At 39.0% G+C, this 18,024-nt stretch overlaps 1 protein-coding gene across 7 annotated transcripts in view; it reads right to left on the reverse strand.

Moving 5' to 3' along the window:
- dst (dystonin) overlaps positions 1-18,024 on the reverse strand; it is a 113,304-nt gene that overhangs the window by 15,955 nt on the left and 79,325 nt on the right. For all 7 annotated transcript variants that reach the window (XM_028006944.1, XM_028006946.1, XM_028006948.1 and 4 more), the window contains 22 exons: positions 11,654-11,815; positions 11,363-11,533; positions 10,944-11,110; positions 9,119-9,278; positions 8,564-8,890; positions 8,336-8,420; positions 7,716-7,957; positions 7,421-7,627; positions 7,219-7,338; positions 7,022-7,129; positions 6,674-6,892; positions 6,389-6,592; positions 5,984-6,215; positions 5,000-5,226; positions 4,765-4,887; positions 4,554-4,655; positions 3,998-4,099; positions 3,548-3,721; positions 2,845-3,000; positions 2,489-2,686; positions 1,845-1,973; positions 1,156-1,326 (listed from right to left, as the gene is read on the reverse strand). In XM_028006944.1, coding sequence (XP_027862745.1) covers positions 1,156-1,326; positions 1,845-1,973; positions 2,489-2,686; positions 2,845-3,000; positions 3,548-3,721; positions 3,998-4,099; positions 4,554-4,655; positions 4,765-4,887; positions 5,000-5,226; positions 5,984-6,215; positions 6,389-6,592; positions 6,674-6,892; positions 7,022-7,129; positions 7,219-7,338; positions 7,421-7,627; positions 7,716-7,957; positions 8,336-8,420; positions 8,564-8,890; positions 9,119-9,278; positions 10,944-11,110; positions 11,363-11,533; positions 11,654-11,815 — 3,786 coding nt within the window. The remainder of the gene's footprint in view (positions 1-1,155; positions 1,327-1,844; positions 1,974-2,488; positions 2,687-2,844; positions 3,001-3,547; positions 3,722-3,997; positions 4,100-4,553; positions 4,656-4,764; positions 4,888-4,999; positions 5,227-5,983; positions 6,216-6,388; positions 6,593-6,673; positions 6,893-7,021; positions 7,130-7,218; positions 7,339-7,420; positions 7,628-7,715; positions 7,958-8,335; positions 8,421-8,563; positions 8,891-9,118; positions 9,279-10,943; positions 11,111-11,362; positions 11,534-11,653; positions 11,816-18,024) is intronic.

The following is an 18,024-nucleotide window of genomic DNA, read 5'->3' on the forward strand; positions in this document are numbered from 1 at the left end:
ACTTCATTGTATTCTACTGGGATTATATGCAACAGACCATCAAAGAGCAGTACATCATTGTTGCTTGGAATGATTGAGTTACATTGCTTTAAAAATGTTTTTACAACTAAATAAAAGGTATTGGGGGTAGGCCATAAAAAATTCCTTACAATATTTTGTGATATCTGTTGCAATAAACATAAAAATGACAACAAAAAGTAGTAAAACATTAGTGATGATCTGTTTGGAAAAAACATTTATGCCTGACTACATTGAGAAATGCACAAAGTGCATCTGTTTATCCATCTCTCAAGTCTATTGCAGCTCCTGCTTTGTGCTATAATTAGTTCCATTCATTTTTTCATCAACTTGACCTGAAAAAAGGCATTCCCACAGCATGATGCTGCCAACCACGTCAAATTGCAATTAGCAAGTAAGGGAAAAAGCTTAGTCTTGGTTTGCTTTGTCTAGACCTCAATGAGATGTTCCCAGCTTCATCCCCGGCCTGTCTGGTGTGCTTCTTAGGTTTCCACGATGCTTTCTTACAGAACAGCAACATTAATATTGAAATTAAATTACAAAAAGGCGTACTTTATTCAAAGGTTAGACGAGTCCTGAATAAAATGAGCTGCATACAAAACATTCACATAAAGAGAACAAACATATTGTTTTTCCACCTATGTTGCAATTAGCATTATGCTGAAAAAAATTCTATCAAAAACAAAAGGTTTGTGGTCATAATGTGAAAATCTTTAGAGGTATGAATACTTTTTAAAGGTACCACACATTTTTGCCACATACATTTTTTTTTATACTTTATTATAGCAAAAAAATAAAAAAATAAATAATAATAATAATAATTAGAAAACATGGTCCTGAATTTTAAAAAAAGAAGTGATAACTGCCTGTTTTGATCTCTGTCAGGTCATCACAAAGAGAAAATATAAAAAGAAAATTGCTCCACTTTGACAACAACTGCACTGCCCTGATCAACTGTGTAAATCACATCCTGAGTGTGTTTGCCAGCACTTCCACCCTTCATTATCGACATTGGGATTAAAGGCTTTAAAGCTGCAAAGTCAGGGTTCAAGTGTTTTGTCAGTGATACCTCCGTGGGACCAGAGGAGATGAGTAATTTCTGCTCAGAGCAATAAAACCCGTACACTGGTAACCCACCTTCCTCTCAGTGACCTTCGCCTGCACAGCTTCCCATTTCTCCTTCAGGCTGGCGAGGTCCTGCTCCGTGTTGCTGTCCGGGCCCTGAGGCGACATGGCAAGCAGCTGGCCACCTTTGTTTAGCAGCTCCCTATAAAGTTCCTCCTTGGCCTCAAAGGTAGAACACAACTCCTGAAACAGAAATAAACACGTTGGCGTGAGGAGAGTTTTTGTCAGCGCAAAACAAAAAGTTTAAGACCATTTGTTTGTCAGCAGTTAGGCCAAGTTTCATCCAAAAATGGGAAAAGAATGAGCACAGCCAAGCTGCCTGAAACCCCAAGAAACATATTTCCAATAAATATTTAAACAGTATAACGTTACCAATTTGATAAAGTTATTGTTTCCAGAGATTTGCTGTTTATAGTTCTATCAAATGCCACCACTTGTGTTTTTTTTGGGAAACCACTGCTGCTGAAGTGTCTCCATAACCGAGAGCAAAAATAAAAGAGGAAAACATTCCCAGATTCATTAAGGTCAGGCATGGACAAATCAATTAGAAACACTTGAGGGGCTTTTCGTCGCTCTCTGCAAGTTGTGTATTTTGCAGTGTCGCTTAATTTTCACACTTGAGATGAAACACAGCACAGACACAGCCACCTCCTCGCCAGCCTGCCATCTGCATGCAGCCTTTCATATTGTTAAACACATACCAGATGGGCGTTAAGCTGCTCCCGAGCCGTGTCTGGTAAACCTCCTACAGCCTTTGATGCCAACAGCTGACGTTCTGTGTCTTTCAGCCATTGCTGCATATCTTCTATCTCGCCATGGAAACCTTGGGCCTACAACACAATACAACCTGGGTCAGGACAAAAGGTGACTCGCACACACACACACTGATTGTTAGAAACCTGAGTCCGGGAGTGGAACAGCCCAGAGTTAATAATTCCTTCACTTCACTCCTGTACGTGTTCAGCCTGAACTTAACCGAGGGGCATAATTTGTAATATTTTTCAGTATTTTATCCTACCTTTAAGATGATAAATATACTCCTAATTTTAAATAAGATGAACCTTTGAAATGCATATCTTTCATTCTTGTTTTAAAAAATTCACTCTCCCTCAAGACTAAATTATATTTTGAAGACTTCTCTTTCTTTCTCTCCTTTTCTTTAGCTGAAAGAAATGTCATACTTACAAACATGACTGAAAAATTAATGTGGAAAGGGTGGGATTACTCATCCCAACAAAACTATGGGACTTAGTTGTAACATACTTGTGTCCTTGGGTTAAAATTAATGGATCAATGGATTAATGGATTAAAGCTAAAGTAAAGTTTCTGTGAAATTAATAAGAACCTGAAGCAGAGACGCTTCTAGCTGTTGCTTTCTCTGGTCTGTCTTCTCAAGAATGGCCTTCCACCTCTGGTTCAGATTCTCCAGTTTACTCTGCAGACTGGAGGCTTCCTCTCCGGCACTGGACTCCACCAGCTCATTACCAGCCTTGTTCACCGTCTCCACGGTCGCCTTGTGGGCTAACACATCTATCTGGAGTACCTTTAGGGAGGAAAAAGCAGAGATGACTCAAACAAAAATGTGTATGAACCCAATGTAGATATATTTTCAACCTTACGGATATAGTGTACATTGATTGTGGGGGGTGATCTATACTTTCAAAGAAACAATTAAATGAAGGTGAAGGAGATTTGTCGTACATGATGCTTGGCGAGCTCTATCTCGATGGCTTTGGGGTCTCCAGCCGCTTTTCTCTGTTCGTTGAGCAGCTCTTCTGTGTGGCTCATCCAGGCCAGCAGCTCATCCAGTGCATGCTGGAACTGGCCCAGTGCCAGCAGCCCCCCCTCCAATTTGTGCTGGATTAACGACAGATTGAGCCATTAGATTTGGCATTTAGTGAAAGCACTTGACATACACAAGACATATTCACTAGTCTGGTGAAGCTATTGTTCAGGGCTCTAGACTTCAAATAGCAGCTGTAACTAATTTCTATAACAATTAAATATGCAAAGGTTCTAAAGAAATGGCAAAAAGAAATATTTTATTTTCATTTCAGTTCAACTCAGAAAACAGATTTTTTTAAACGATTTTATCAACTTATTAATTTTTCAATGATCATTTTTTATGTTTTTATGACTATTATGACAAAATAATGCAAACCTGTCAGAGAATTGCATTTTTTATTAAACTCATAATTTTTAAAGGATAATACAATTTAAAAAATTAGCATTTAGCTGTAAGAATGTTTGCTTCATGATGTTAATGCAAAGAATTATCTTAAGTGCAATTATATTGCAACATTACACTAAAGGAATGAGCGATATTTTTAAAATTGAACCATAAAATTTTAAAACTTGGCACAGTCTGGTCCATCCTTCTCTCCGGCTGTTTCCCGGCTCCGACCTGTCGGCTGATGATCTTCTCATCCAGGTTGTCCCAGAGCATCTTGAGTTCAGACATCGGCTCCTGGATGGCACAGCGATCGGCCTCCTCGGTCACCTTCTTCAGAAGGAGGCCGGCCTGGTGGTTCAGCCGCTCCATTTCGATCTGGAGCTGGTACGCCTCTCCTTTGAACTCCTGACAAAAGGAGCGCCATGAAACCAAGTCAGTCAACACAAGCTCAAAGACATGCAGAGAAAAGAAGAGCTGTTTGCTTAGGACAGCGTTTGTGTTATTGCACATCAAAGGTGCGTCGGAACCTTTTTTATTTAGAAAAATGGTAAGAGCAATAAATTGGGCCTTAAAAGTAAACACAGCTGATCTGAATACAGCTGGTGTTAAAAACACTTGCAATGAAAATATCTTACAGCCAGGAGAGAATTATCAAGCAAAACAAAAATCACCAAACCGTACCTTGAGTTCTACAATCTGCTGCTTGACCGTCTCCAAATCTGTGCCTACGGGTGACATTGAATCCAGTTTGTTTTCCAGTATATCCACCCAGTCAAACATGCCCTGTGTACAAAGTGGGAAACCATTGTTAATGTCAGAAAGCAAAGCTTAGCACACACAGAGTCATGTTTCACTCAGGTTTATCTGATTTCATGCAGAAAGAGAGTTCCAGCTCTCCTGCACAGCCTCCAAATGGGTAAACATTTACATTGAAATTAAAAAGCAACCCGCAAAATAACTCCGTAACCTCAACAGAGTTAAACCAGCTGACTTTAAAAGACTTTATATGAACTTCATACAGAAGTTAAGCTGAACCAAAAATAGAACAACACTGTGGTTGGTGTTTATTGTCTCTAAATAACTAGTCTTCTCATTAAATTTTCTATCACACAAATCAGTTTTTGATCTTGAAATCGTCTCGCATACGATTCAGGTTTAACTTCTCACATATGACATAAATTTACCCAAAGAAATAAGTACTCAAAGGTGATTTGTGCTTCCAAATCTGTGTACGTACCTGCAGGCCATCTTGAAACTGCACAGCTGCCTGCATGGCTTCGTCCAGCCTCTCTACTCGTTCTTTCCAAGTCTTGTTGAGATTCTCCCATGCTGAATTCACCTAGAAACATTAAACAGTCCACATGTGAGCAATAAAATCTAATCGCACAAATGTTTCACAGTATCACCAAGTGAAAGTTCTGCATATAAGACAGAACTTTATCTATTACCTCATCAACACTTTTCTTTATGACAGGTTTGTCAGGTTCTCCACAAGCAGTCATAAGCTCTGCACCCTGGTTCTGAACCACATCAAGTTCTTCCTGCAGCCCATCGATTTCCTCCTTAAAGCCCTTTGAAATAATAAAAAAAAAAAACATTTAGAGACAAGCCTTTTAAAAGACAAGCCACATTAGGTTTTATTATCTATGTGCTAATTCAGAAAGCCAGCCATTTTCATTCCACCTCCACAAATTCCTGCTGCTGCTTGACAACAGAGGGGTCAACTCCAGGTTCCTCCAGCTCCCTCAGCAGGTCCTGGCTGTCTTTGATAGTGACGATGAGAGCGCAGTGGTCACACCAGAACTTGTCTGCCAGGTCCATCACATCCAGCAGCTTTGCTTCCCGCTCCTCCAGCAAGACCTGGATGTCGTTCCACAAGAACACCATGTGGTCCAGTTTGTCTTGGACAGCTAAAGCAGGGAAATTTGAAAGTGTCACAAATATGATAATTAGAACATAAAGGATTTGACAGCATTTTTATTGAAGTGTTGTTGTCTGACACTTTGACACTTTTGTTTCGTTGTTTTTATGACAAGTTAAAGATTTCTTTAGATACAGCACATTCACGACTAAAGTGAAGCATTAAAAAAATGACAAATTCAATCTTGATGGGTTCTGATCGGAGACCAGCAAGATGGAAACTTTTAAGGCCAATTTTATTCCCCGTCCTTGACCACACCATAACTATCAGTATCAAAAAATAAATAAATTAATAAACAGGTACCATTCTCAATTGAGAAAGAGTTAAGCTAGCTGCTTTAAGGTGTTCTAAAATGAGCACATAAAACAAAGAGCTTACATCATACATAGTATTTTCTATGACAAATCAAGACATGTCTTTGGTTCATCCAGGCTGTGACAAAGTGAAAGAGAGCAAGACTTAAAATAGGTAACAGGAAGGGCCAACAAACTACAGCTAAAGACAGCACCATTTTTCTGTCTTAAAGCAGTAAACGTCTGTTTGAGAAACTGATTTCTTACACATCTAGTGTGAAATCATGACTCTTCCTAATAGAAATATCTGATTGTTAATTGCAGAAAGGTTAAAAAACATTTAAAAATTGTGATTTTGTTTTATCTAGTATATTTTTAATCGGGTTTCCAAAACTTCATTACACAAATATTACAGGAAGAACACACACTAAACTGATACAGCACATTAAATACCTTTGGCAGATATGTCCTTATCTGCTCCTTCAGCTCGTGCAATCATCTCTTCACCTCGCTGCTTCAGTGTCTCGTAGACTGGCTGCAGTTTCTCCAGATCCACAGAAACAGCCTTGTTTTCAGTAATCTGTTCCTTGATCTTGTCCACTTCCACAGAGATGGACGGAGGCTGGCGCAGGCGTTCAGCAATCCGCTCCAAGGATTCCAGCATGGGATCAATCTTATCGTGGAACTAGGACAAGTTCAGAACGAAACTCCTTAGTCAGAGTGTAAGGTTGCTATACTTTTTGTGACCAACTGTGTTAACAAGAACTGAGTTAATTTTTTACATTGTTTTAACAATACATCTCAAACACACCATTTAATATGCAACAACTGGAGAATAAAAACTAAACTACTCCCCACCTGCGTGGATTTGGAGATGGCTTCATCCAAACTGGCTGCTCTCTCCTTCACATCAGCCTTGAGTTTGGTGTACAGCTGGTCGGCCGTTGTGTATTTCTCTCTGATGGGAACTCCCTCCATGGGGCTCAGTTCAAGCAACTGTGGACCCGTCTTATTCATCTTATCGATATGAGGTTTGTGCTCTGCAATTAGCTCTCGCATTTGCTGAAAGAGATATCACAAATGAATTTAAGTACCTATTTTTCTCTTTCTTTTGTATACAAGTCCCAATGAGCATGTTCTTACCCTGAGCTCCTCCTGTTGCTGTCTGAGCATTTCATATTCGATGGCAGGCGAGGGCAGCTGGCTGAAGGTGTTCAATGTTTCTTGCAGCCATGGCCACATTTCTTCGTAGGTCTCCCAAAACTGCCCAGCCAGAGACTGCGCTCGCTCCAGCTGGAGATAGCGCTCTGAATTCAGCTGACTGACAATGCCGTATTTCTCCAAAAGACTCTCGGTCTTGGCCTGATTTTAAAGAAAAATAAAGCAACAGAATCTCTAGCTTTTGTCTACCAATGATTATATTAAAAAAAAAAAAAAAATATATATATATATATATATATATATATATATATATATATATATATATATTACCTTCAGGGCTTCTTTCTCTCCTGGGTTTTTGCTGCTCATGATGGCTTTTCCAGTTTTTACAATCTCATCCACAGCATCTTTGTGCTTCATGATATCCATAGACATATTCTGCAAAAGCAGTCAAATGAATCCAGTTTGAGGTCACATAGCAACTCGGTTTAGTGTATGTTTCTTTGATTACATTATCATGCGTTAACCTTCTGTGCTTGGAGTTGGGCTGTAGTTTGGTCATGCTCCAGCCTTATCTCACCCATCGACAGCAGCTTCCCCTCAGCAGCAGCCAGCCAGGAAAGTTCGTTATCTGCAGCCTGCTCAAACTGGGAGAGGAAAATGTTAAAGTAAAAGTTAAACAGAAGAACAAAACAAAAAAGAACTGATGTAGCAACCAATCTGATTTACCTGTTGAGATTTGTGGATGTCAGCGTTCATCTTATCGACCTGCTGAGTGATGGTGTCACAAACGACTCTGTACCGCTCATTATCTTCAGTCACCAGTTTGTCCAAACTCTCCCGGGTGTGCCAAGGGATCAGGTCCAGGAGTGAACTGCTGAGCTCATTTAGCTTCTCCAAGACAGGCTTTTGGTCTTTAGTCTCTTTCAGTAAGACCTGGATAACATTACATGAAACACATTAGTCTGAAAATAATATAACCGACTTTCTCTTGAACACATCTAAACAAAAAAAAAAGTCTTACTTTCTGTCTGTTTTGTGAATGAATCAAATGCTCGCCCATTGGCTCCTGATCAGCAAATTCCTTCATCTCAGCCTCAGCTGTCTCTAACCAGGTGTTCAGGTCCTCATGAGTGTGCGCTAACCTATTGGAGAGACTCAAAACCCGCTCCAGTGTCTTCAAAACATTGTCACTCATGAAGTTAATCTCAGCATACTTTGTTTTTATTCCGTCCAGTTTGCCTTGGATGATGACCACCTCGTCACCTAGGAAAATAAAATAAAAACAAAACTAAAAGTTCTGTCAGTGACTCTGAAAACAGAGTAACTGGTAGCTTGGGTAACCTTAAAACCTCAAGAAATTCAACCTAATAAAAACTGCTAATTTATTTACACTCCTGTTAAAGCTGAGCACGAATCCTCACTGAAAAAGTTAGAAAAATTCAATCTTGGATTAGACTACATTTGTTCAGTTTGGGAGGAAATAAATTATGTTAAAAAAATTAAAAATATACAAATCACCAGTGCACAATTATTGGCACCAAACCCCTTAAAAAATACTACAGAGGAAAAAATGTATACAAATTACTTTTTAATTGATTCTAAGTAACTCATGAAGCCTACTCCTGTAAGAGAATGACATGCCTGTTGTTTGCTTCAGAAGCTCCATTCCATTGGAGGTGGCTTGGTCAACATTTTTCTTCCTTAACTCAATATCATTCTGCAGCGTCTGAAAGGAAAGGTTTCAGGGAGTCAATGAGGAGATCACAGGCACGTGTCAAACAACACATGACACACAGTAACTGATATGAGCTAAAAGATGATGTAACTTAAAAGAAAAACATAATGGTTGGCCTGGGGAGGAAAGTATACCCGCTGTTCTGCCAACTGCCTTTCAAGAACGTCAGGTTTGTAGTCCTCCACGGAAACTTCCTCTAGCTTGGAGTGCACCTCGCTGAGCCAGTTCATGAGAGCCACTTCGTCCTCTCCAAACAACTGGGCGTTGGCCAGAGCTTGCTGCAGCATGTCTGCTCTTCTCCTGCATCGCTCCTGAAGCTCTATGTAACGGGCCTGGGTGGCGTCCAGTCTGGACTGGACGAACTCCTTCTCTTCCACTGAGCTCACAGTTTTAAGCATCTGCCCCAGACTGACCGCCTGACACAGGTCTTTACTGTGACCCATAATCTCCTCTTCTAAGCCCTGACCAGGGGTGGATGGAAAACGGGGGGAGTGGGGAAACAAAGATGATACAAAAACATAAAAATAAAACTGAACAAAAATGGAAATGATTGATGATGAAAAACTTAGAATAAAAAGGTAAATGAATGTAACTGCATGATTAAATAAATGAACTAAAGCTGGTGATGCAAAATTTAAAAAAAAAAATCAAAAACAAGTGAGGTAATGTTGCAAAAGCACTAATATTACCTTATGCTGAGTGATCTGATCCTCTAACTTGGATGTCTCAGTACCAATTGGCTCAGAATTGGCAAGATGTTTCTCTGTGGCCGTGAGCCACTCACTCAGTGGCTCCAGAGTCTCATGAAACTGCTGGGTGACCACTAAGATGCTCTCCAGTTGCTTTTGCCTGCCATGTGCATTAAAGGAGATACAGAAAATGTTGTTTAGAAGTCCTAAATAAACTGAATTGTAAATACAGTTTCAATTTTAGAGTGGGACTAAAGAACTGACAATTATTTTCTAACAGACATAGAGAGGAAAGCGCTGACAGATAAATACAAGAGAAAAGAAATGGAAGTCTTAAAAAAACTGAATACGTTTAAAAAGGAGAAACTGTGTTTTGACATTTTGTAATCCTATCACAAACTTCAATGTATTTTATTTGGATAAATTTTATATAAGCCGACACAAAGAAGTCCATAATTGCACTGGGAGAATATGTGAGCAGGTTTACCAGTCATGCACCGTGCAAATCCGACCAATAAGAGAAAAAACTGTTTAAAGAAACACCAAAAAACCTATTTGCAGTTTGTGGGAACAAACATGTAGAGGGAAAAGCTCTGGACAGATGAGATCAAAATGTAACTTTTTGGCATCCATGCAAAATGCTGTGTGGACCAGCAGACGGATGACCATAAATATACAGCTAAACCTACAGTGGAGTGGTTTAGATCAGGGATCTCAGACTCCAGTCATCGGAGGCCATTCTCCTGCAACTTTAGATCTGTTTCTGCTTTAACACTGAATAAAAAAAATAGAGGGTAACACTTTATTTGAAGGGCTGTGCATAACACTGACATGACCCTGTCATAAATATGACATTACTCCTGTTATGAACATGAAGGAGTACTCATGAATGTCTGACTGTTGTCATGAAGTGTCATTGGTAAATAACGACATTTTCAATGCAAAGTTGCTTTAAAAGTTTCATCAAAAATCCATTAAAAGTGCCAACTTTGCATTATTTGGTAAATAATGATCCTTTAATGCAAAGTTGGCACTTTTAATAGACTTTTAATGCAATTTGTAAAGCAACTTTGCATTAATAGTGTCATTATTTACCAAATGACACTTCATGACAACAGTTATAAACATTCACAAATACTCCTTCAAGTTTGTGACAGGTGTTATGTCATACTTATAAAAGTGTCATGTCAGTCTTATGCACACCCCTTCAAATAAAGTGTTACCAAATAAAGCATTAGAAAGACTCTGCAGACTTCTGAAGAGATAATTCATCCATATGATTCAAGTGAGTTACATCTAAAAGTTGCAGGACTCCAACCTATGAGGACTGGTTGAGACCATGGGGCTTGGATCAAAGTATTTTCATGTGATACAATGTTAAAATAGCCCAATCAAAGCCTAGACCTAAATTCAATTGAATCTGTGGCAATACTTGAATATTGATGTTCACAGATGTGCTCTATCCAATACAAATGAGTTTAAGTTACTTTCAAAATGCAAAAAGAAAAAAAATGTCAGTATGTAAGTACACAAAAGAAATTACACCCCAAATTAAAGTATTGACGCTAGGCTTAAAAACAAAAGCACAAAACCGGTTTCCAACTTTTTTAGTAAATTATTTTTGAAAACTACGTATCAGTTGTTTTATTCCGTAATAAAATAGTTACACTGAAAAACCATAAAACTTGATAGTACAAAATGCAAATAGAAGTTAAAGGGATGTAATCTGTTCTGTTAGACATTTGAAATCTTGCTTTATTAGCAATTGTGTTTTACAATGGATATATAGTTGGGCACTATGAGTTACGTGCATGTATATACAGACCTGTTTTCAGCTTTCTTGAGCAGATTGTCCCACCTCTCTCCCAAGCATTCAATCTCTTTGGTGATCTTTTCCTTGTCCACAGCCTCTGCCAGTTCTGCAACCTTTCCTCCCTCATTTTTTATGAGCTCCACGGTTGGCTTTCGGTCGTCCAGCAGTCTCTGCAGGAGCTGTCAGTCAGGAACAAAGAAAGTGATTTATTAAGGACAATAATTAGAAAACCAGTAAATCCAACAGTTGCAAATTAGAAGTCCATTACACAAAAAGCTTTGTGTTAAACACTCATGGTTAACAATGGGTGTCACTGAAGTCAGATGAGTGGCAAAGCAAATGTTAGATGTTTGTTTAAGTGTTGAAGTGCTAAGTCTAAAGCGGAAATGCTTTGGTGTTTATGCATTTCACACCACGTAATTAGCACTTACTTTCTGCTCTTGAATCTGTGCCTTCACCACTTTGAATTCAGCAGAAGGAGGCTTCTGGTTAGCAACAAGCTCTTCTGTATCGGTCAACCAGCTGAGAAGGGACTCCAGAGCATCCTGGAATCTTCCACAGTGTAGCAAGGCTTCATGCAACTGTGCTGAACGCTCAGCAACCTGCAGATACGTTATAGATACTAACAAATCACTCACTTGAGAATGGCTCATAATACTATGAAGGATGTTCTTATCCAAATATCCACAGCATAATCACAAACTAATAAGAACTGAAACTACCTTCTTATTAAGAGTATTCCACTTAGAGTTGATTCCATCCAGGTCATCCTCAATTTTTTTGGTGCTGGTGCCTTTCGCAGCGTTCTGGATGAGGCCCTGCCCAAGTGAGTTGATGTCATGGAGCTGCGTCTGCAGTGGATCAATGTCTTCTTTCTGGAAAGCCTAAAAACAAAACGAACAAACAGTGAATACTCATTTCAAAATAAAAGCTTTCACATAAGATGGGATTTTTTTGGTCATTTTAAAATTATTGTTCAACAAAAGACACAATTCTTTCTACACTTCAAAATGAAATTAGTTGAATTGAAATGAATAAAACAAATTCGTACAATGCAACAATGTTTCACATATAATTTGGGTCATTATAGATTGTAAGGGTTAACTCAACATATTTATAATGGTAGGTCCTCTCATTTTAAATGCCCTAAAATATCCTTTAAAGTTATTACTCTTGTTGTTTCACTTTGATATTTTCTTACATATTTACCAACAAAGACAAAAGTAAAAAATAACTTAAGAGTAAAAAAACGTAACAACAGACTTAACAATTAAACCACAGCTGTGAATGACATCTAGGCCGGACTGCTGGGAAACAATCTAATTCACACATCATGTAATCACATATGTATGAATCCAGGCAGCCAGGAATAAACTTTAAACAGACATATCAGTTACCAAAACGTCTGCTGGGCAAGCTAATAAGAAAAAAAACTTAGAAATGAAGAAAAATGCTATTTATAGGCACCTGTGGGGAATAAAAACCAAAGGGTTCAAGATCAGGGCATCCAGCAATGGCATTTAGTAAGGCCTCAATCTCCTGCTCCCCTGCATGCTGGAATGTCTGTAAACTTTTAGGGAGACAGGCCTCCAGTGATTGCAGGAATTCCTCCAGCTCCTCCATGTTGTACTTGGACGCCCCTTGCTGTTGCAGAATACATGGATCTGTCAGCTGGCTGCTGCCTGTGGGTGAAGCTACAGAGTTTCCGTACGTCTCAGGCTGCGTCACCACCACACTAACCAGCTCACAATCATCCTGAGGTGATACATCTTCCAGCAGCTCAGCAGTGCTGAGCTCATCATAGTCTGTTAAAGCCCTAGCACGATAGCCACAGGTACCATTTTGCGATCTGGAACCAGACCCCAGAGATGACCTCCCTGTGGAGTATTTATGCTCTCCATTGCTCTGGCTGTCCTTTTCATTAAGCTTTATCACTACATTTTCTTTCAGTCTTGACTCCTGAATCATGCTGCTGCTGTGGTAAAGAGACTGGTTGTCCCTAACAGGAGTGAAAGGAAAGTCCTCCTGTCCTGAGCTGAGTGAACGCCCTGTTTTCAGATCCCCAGAGGTATGCATTGCCTCGGAAGATGAGAAGCTTCTTGTGCCGGGGCCTGTTCTTTTGTGGGATCTGTGTTTGTGTCGGTCCCTCTCCACAGAGGGACTATAAAGGCCTGAGTCCTCTTCAGATGTAAGCGAGGTGGTCATACTCTGTCCCCTCTTTCCACCAATAGAGCCGGGTCTCTCCCCAGTCCCGGAACACAGCGTCCCACTGCGGCTCGCATACTCTCCCAAATTATTAGGAACGAAAGTCCTCCACGACCTTCGGTGATGAGGATGATCCTTCTTCTCTCCTCCATGAAGACGTGACTTAGAGAGCACTGTGTCACCTGTCATGTTCCCATTGAGTTTGAGCCCATCGAAGACCGCTCTCTCATCCAAAATTGCAGGTTTCCTCGTCCGGAGTTCAAACGAGCTAGAAGTGGAGAGACCTCCATTCCCACAGAGGCTGCTCAGATCCAAGGTGCGATGCGTGTACGGTAAAGTTCCTGCAAAGTGTCTGGAAGAGAGGCTTCCCTTAGATCCAGAGTCTATCTGCTCATTGAGTCGCACAGTGTCATATATGGATCTCTGGGGAACGTAGCAGTCATCAATGTTCAGGTCCTCCTCCTCCCCCTTCCCAACACAGGACGGGTTTTGTCTCAGGCAATCGGGTCTGCTCAGCGGTTTACCCATTTCCCAGACAATTGTTACTGGTCAAAACTCAGAAAAGATTCAGAATGAAATCCTTTGAGGTATACTACACAATGCTTCAGTGCACATTAAGCAATGAGGTCAAAATAAATTAGCAGCACCTGTATACAAACATGTTTGTGATAATCTGAATCAGAAGTCAAGAAATACACTCTCAGCCTTTCCCGTTATATTTTTTACGTAGAATAAAAAATGTCTCTATTGAGGTATTCCACATGTAAAAAGTTTTAGAAATACAAACATGTCTAACTCGATAAAAACATTTAAAGAGCAGTAACGTTACATTTTTACACTCCAAATTAGGAATCAGAGTCCTGCCTTTTTGTAGAGGCACCAATTCCCAAAATATTCCTCAAGGCTTTCGTGAAAACTTATTGTCTGTTCCTCTTGTCCCAAGTGCTTCCGTATTCCTCCAAAATCTTCACAGCATCCAGTTTACCCGAATGAAAAATGCTTGAAAAAAACAAATAGTATACCCACAAACAAATCCCGAAGGCTCTGCTTGAAAATACCAAACAGCTCTGAGGGGAGCTGTTACTCCGGGATAAACAAAAAAAGCCTGCCCTTCTTCTCACATCGCTCCCCTCGCACTGACAGACACCCTCCTGGCAGAAGGTTTCATGCCCCGCCCCCGCTCATTATTCAGACAACATCTGCCACAACTCCATTTGTGCTCTGAGCTGCTCCGGCACATGTTGATTGGTGGACATGTGACCCTTTCCCCCCTCATTCTAATTCCCCCTCATTTCTCCTCGGCCCATATGACTTCATTTCTAAGCCATCCTCCGCATCCTGACACAGTCACTCACTTTCCGTCATTCTTCTTTCAGCGACTGAGGGAATGGGGAGGGGAAGCAGCACGCGCAAGCTTCACACACACACACTGCACACCGAACCAGCTCTCACTGATGACATCACAATATGCTGAAACAGATACACGTTTTCCCTTTTTTCTCTCTTTGCCCTGCAGTCGCCATGGACCCTGTAGATATTCTTAATTACAGAGGAATGCTGAGGGAGGCACAGGACTCAGGTAATTTAACACCAAAAGCTTTGCCAAGTGTGTGATAGAGCTTCTACATCCAGTAACCAATGATGAAAAATAAAACAAGAGGAAAGAGAAAGAAATAACAGTTGATATCTCCACTACAACAGTGTAGATAGAGGTATTCCCCGTCAAGTTAGGAGGAAGAGAGGAGTATGAGGATGTTTAAGAACAGGAACCTGGATTCCTATTTTATTTAGACTGTTGAAAAAATAACTATAAAGCTCATGTTTTTAGGTTGTATTTCCTGTTTTCTTAACTTTAAGACTATAATAATTAAGCATCATTTACTAAATTGTAAATTATGTGTTTTATTTCTTATTCTTAAAGACAAGATGCCAATTTGTAACAAAAAATTGTTAGATAGTTCTTCAACATCATTGTTCTTCAGCGAATCACTCAAAGCATTCAGTGATGGAACAATGTCAAATAGGATTTAAAATAAATCATAAGTAGAGGAAAAGTGCTTTTAAGAATGTTGCCTTCTTATGACTCAAAGTCTCAGATTCTTGCAGCCCGAAAAACAATGCTGAAATATCGATATATGGTTTTGTTTTAAAGAGCTTTTTATATCTTTGATCTTTCTTCTGACTACATAAAAAAAACTACTTATATTAACGTTATTTAAACACAGACTCTACACTGAAAACATGATTCCAATCTGGTTCTGCTAAAATGAATTTGAAAAATAGTGGATTTTTAGGATTCTATATTGTATTTCACTAGCACTTCAGAAACACATTGCTACTGGCTTATTTTACCACTTGTAGTCAGCACCGCAATAATTAGAAAATCTCATTGTTTTCCAAGTTGCAAATGAAACAAAAGCAGAAGAACAACTGAATCCTGAAAGTAATCTTCTCTTTCTTTTTGACTTTGAGATACTAACCGGTGTTTTTTTTCTTTTCTTTTTTTAAAACAAAAGACATTATGTTTGTTGCTACGTCTCTGTGAAAAGGAATGTTACCGTTATCAGTAAATCAAACATTGCAACATGATGTCACAATAGTTTGCTAGAACTGGGGTGAAAAAGGCTAAATAAAACAAAAATGTTGCATATTTTATTTTAAAATTGTTTTGCTTTTTCATTACTATTTGTGGAAGCATTACTAAAATGTACAGTCCATTTTCATCACGTATTTGATACTCATTTACTTTAAAATATAATTTTAACTGTTTATGTCATACTAAACTTTGACAAAATATTCAATATTATAATTTTTTTTATCTATTACCTGTTTCCATATATTTACCAGTGAAGCACTTTGAATTATATCAGACAAGACATAAAACAGACGTATATTTAAAATAAGCTGGGGGATAACACAAAGAGTATATAAGTCACTCTCACAGAATCAGGCTTAAAAAATCTGACTTCTTGCCATACAGAGATGTAAGTATGTGCCGAAAACAAAGATTAGAAATCTTTGCTGAGTGGATAACTCAAAGTAATCACCTTCCAGGAAGGATGATGCATCTCTGCTCTTATACTAACAAGCCTGCAGAGGTTTCAGGTTTCACCTGAAGGAAAATGTGTCATGATCCACAGAGCAGGGCATAACGATAGATGGTTTCAGTGACACTTTTTTTTCTTCTTTTTATCATCAACATCAGGGACTTCGAGTAATAAAAGTAAGATTCAGTGGGTAGAAATTCTTTTAAAGTTACGGAAGGTCCTGATGTAATGTCTGAGCAGTTAAAAAAGACATGTACACCCACACGCAGAAGTGTTGAGTCAGTACAACTGACCTTTACGCACATTAAAACATACATAAACCAGGTCTGCTATGCTTTTGAAAAGTTATTAAGCCAAATAAACACATGGAGTCTCTCTCAAAGCTTAACCAGAAATGGTAACAAAAGTATAAAATGAACACAAATCAAGACTTATTTCATTTCTTTATAACTAAAGGCTCCAGTCTGATTGATGAAAACAAAGTTGAATCACTGTTTGTTTCTGATGTCCTCTTAAAACTAAATACTATCCACAACAAGGACTTTCCATAAGCAGTTGAGGCATGTATGACCTCTCAACCCTGTGGAGCGATAGGACAAAGACTGGGTGTGCACCATAACGCCACTGCTGCTTAGCAACACTTTGAATCAATCACTTTTTCTGTGACTGCCAACAAAACCAAAACTCCACTCTAGAGACTGACACTTCCACCCCCACACTACCCCAGTGATGTTTTAATCCAGGCATGTGACATAGAGGATAGTGTGAAGCGAGTCCAGAACACTCCTAGTATAAACAAAAAAAAAAAAAAAAAAAAACAATGATTGACCTACATCATAGAACAGTCACTTGCTGTTTACATTATTTTAGAGTAATGTAATTTATTACTGTAAATGAAGAAGGCTTTCAGACTTTCACCCACATATTTAGGTTAATCCATTGACTGGGGGAATTGAGATGAATTTAGGGGACTTAATATATTTCATATCAGTCTGCACATTTTGATAATGAATGAACTCCTGACCCCCAGATGCACAAAAGTAAAAGCATCTAAGAGTAGCTACTGTACATAACAACTACTATTATCAATATAATCAAAATGGTCTCGATTGGTTGATTGTCTCAGCAATATTCTAGCACTCATGAACCTATTTCCATATTTAGTGATCAAACTTGATATTCACCAAGATTTTTCCACAAATCACTAACATTCCATTTCAGACCCTTGAAAATATCAATCCATCAGTTACTGATACAGAATCCAAATATATGTTATTATAACTGGTCAGAAAATAACTATGTAATTGTTCAGAGGTCAGGACACAGGCTCAGCTGTATTACTGTGTAAAGTGACACCCTGCTGAGAACCACCTGGCTGTGACGGACTGTTCCATTTGCCCTTATCATTGCACATAGACCCCAGTGCTTTTGTGGGCGCCAGCTGCCCTGACTGAACACAACAGTAGTCCCCAGAGGACTGCTACATATGCAGAAAAAGTACTTTAGAGACTAAGGGCTCTGAAATTCTACTAAAAACTTGCAAAGGTGACTTCACACCAATTTTAGGGTGGATGATCAATGTAAATAACAAAAGTATATTTTCTCTGGACACAGACCAAAGAAAATTGTGATTGATCCACTGGGTGAGATGTGCAGAAATAGGCATTCGGCAATGGTCCGGAACATTGAAGAAAATGGTGCATGTCAATAAAACCAAAGTATAATATAAAAAATACATCCCAATATCTAAAGATGTCATGCTGTTTTTAAGAAAGACTTTGTGTACAGAAAAGGGAAGTTTTTTTTAAAATTTCACATATGTTAACACACTGGTTTTCTAT

This window comes from Xiphophorus couchianus, chromosome 22, assembly GCF_001444195.1.
Source record: "Xiphophorus couchianus chromosome 22, X_couchianus-1.0, whole genome shotgun sequence".
NCBI lineage: Eukaryota > Metazoa > Chordata > Actinopteri > Cyprinodontiformes > Poeciliidae > Xiphophorus > Xiphophorus couchianus.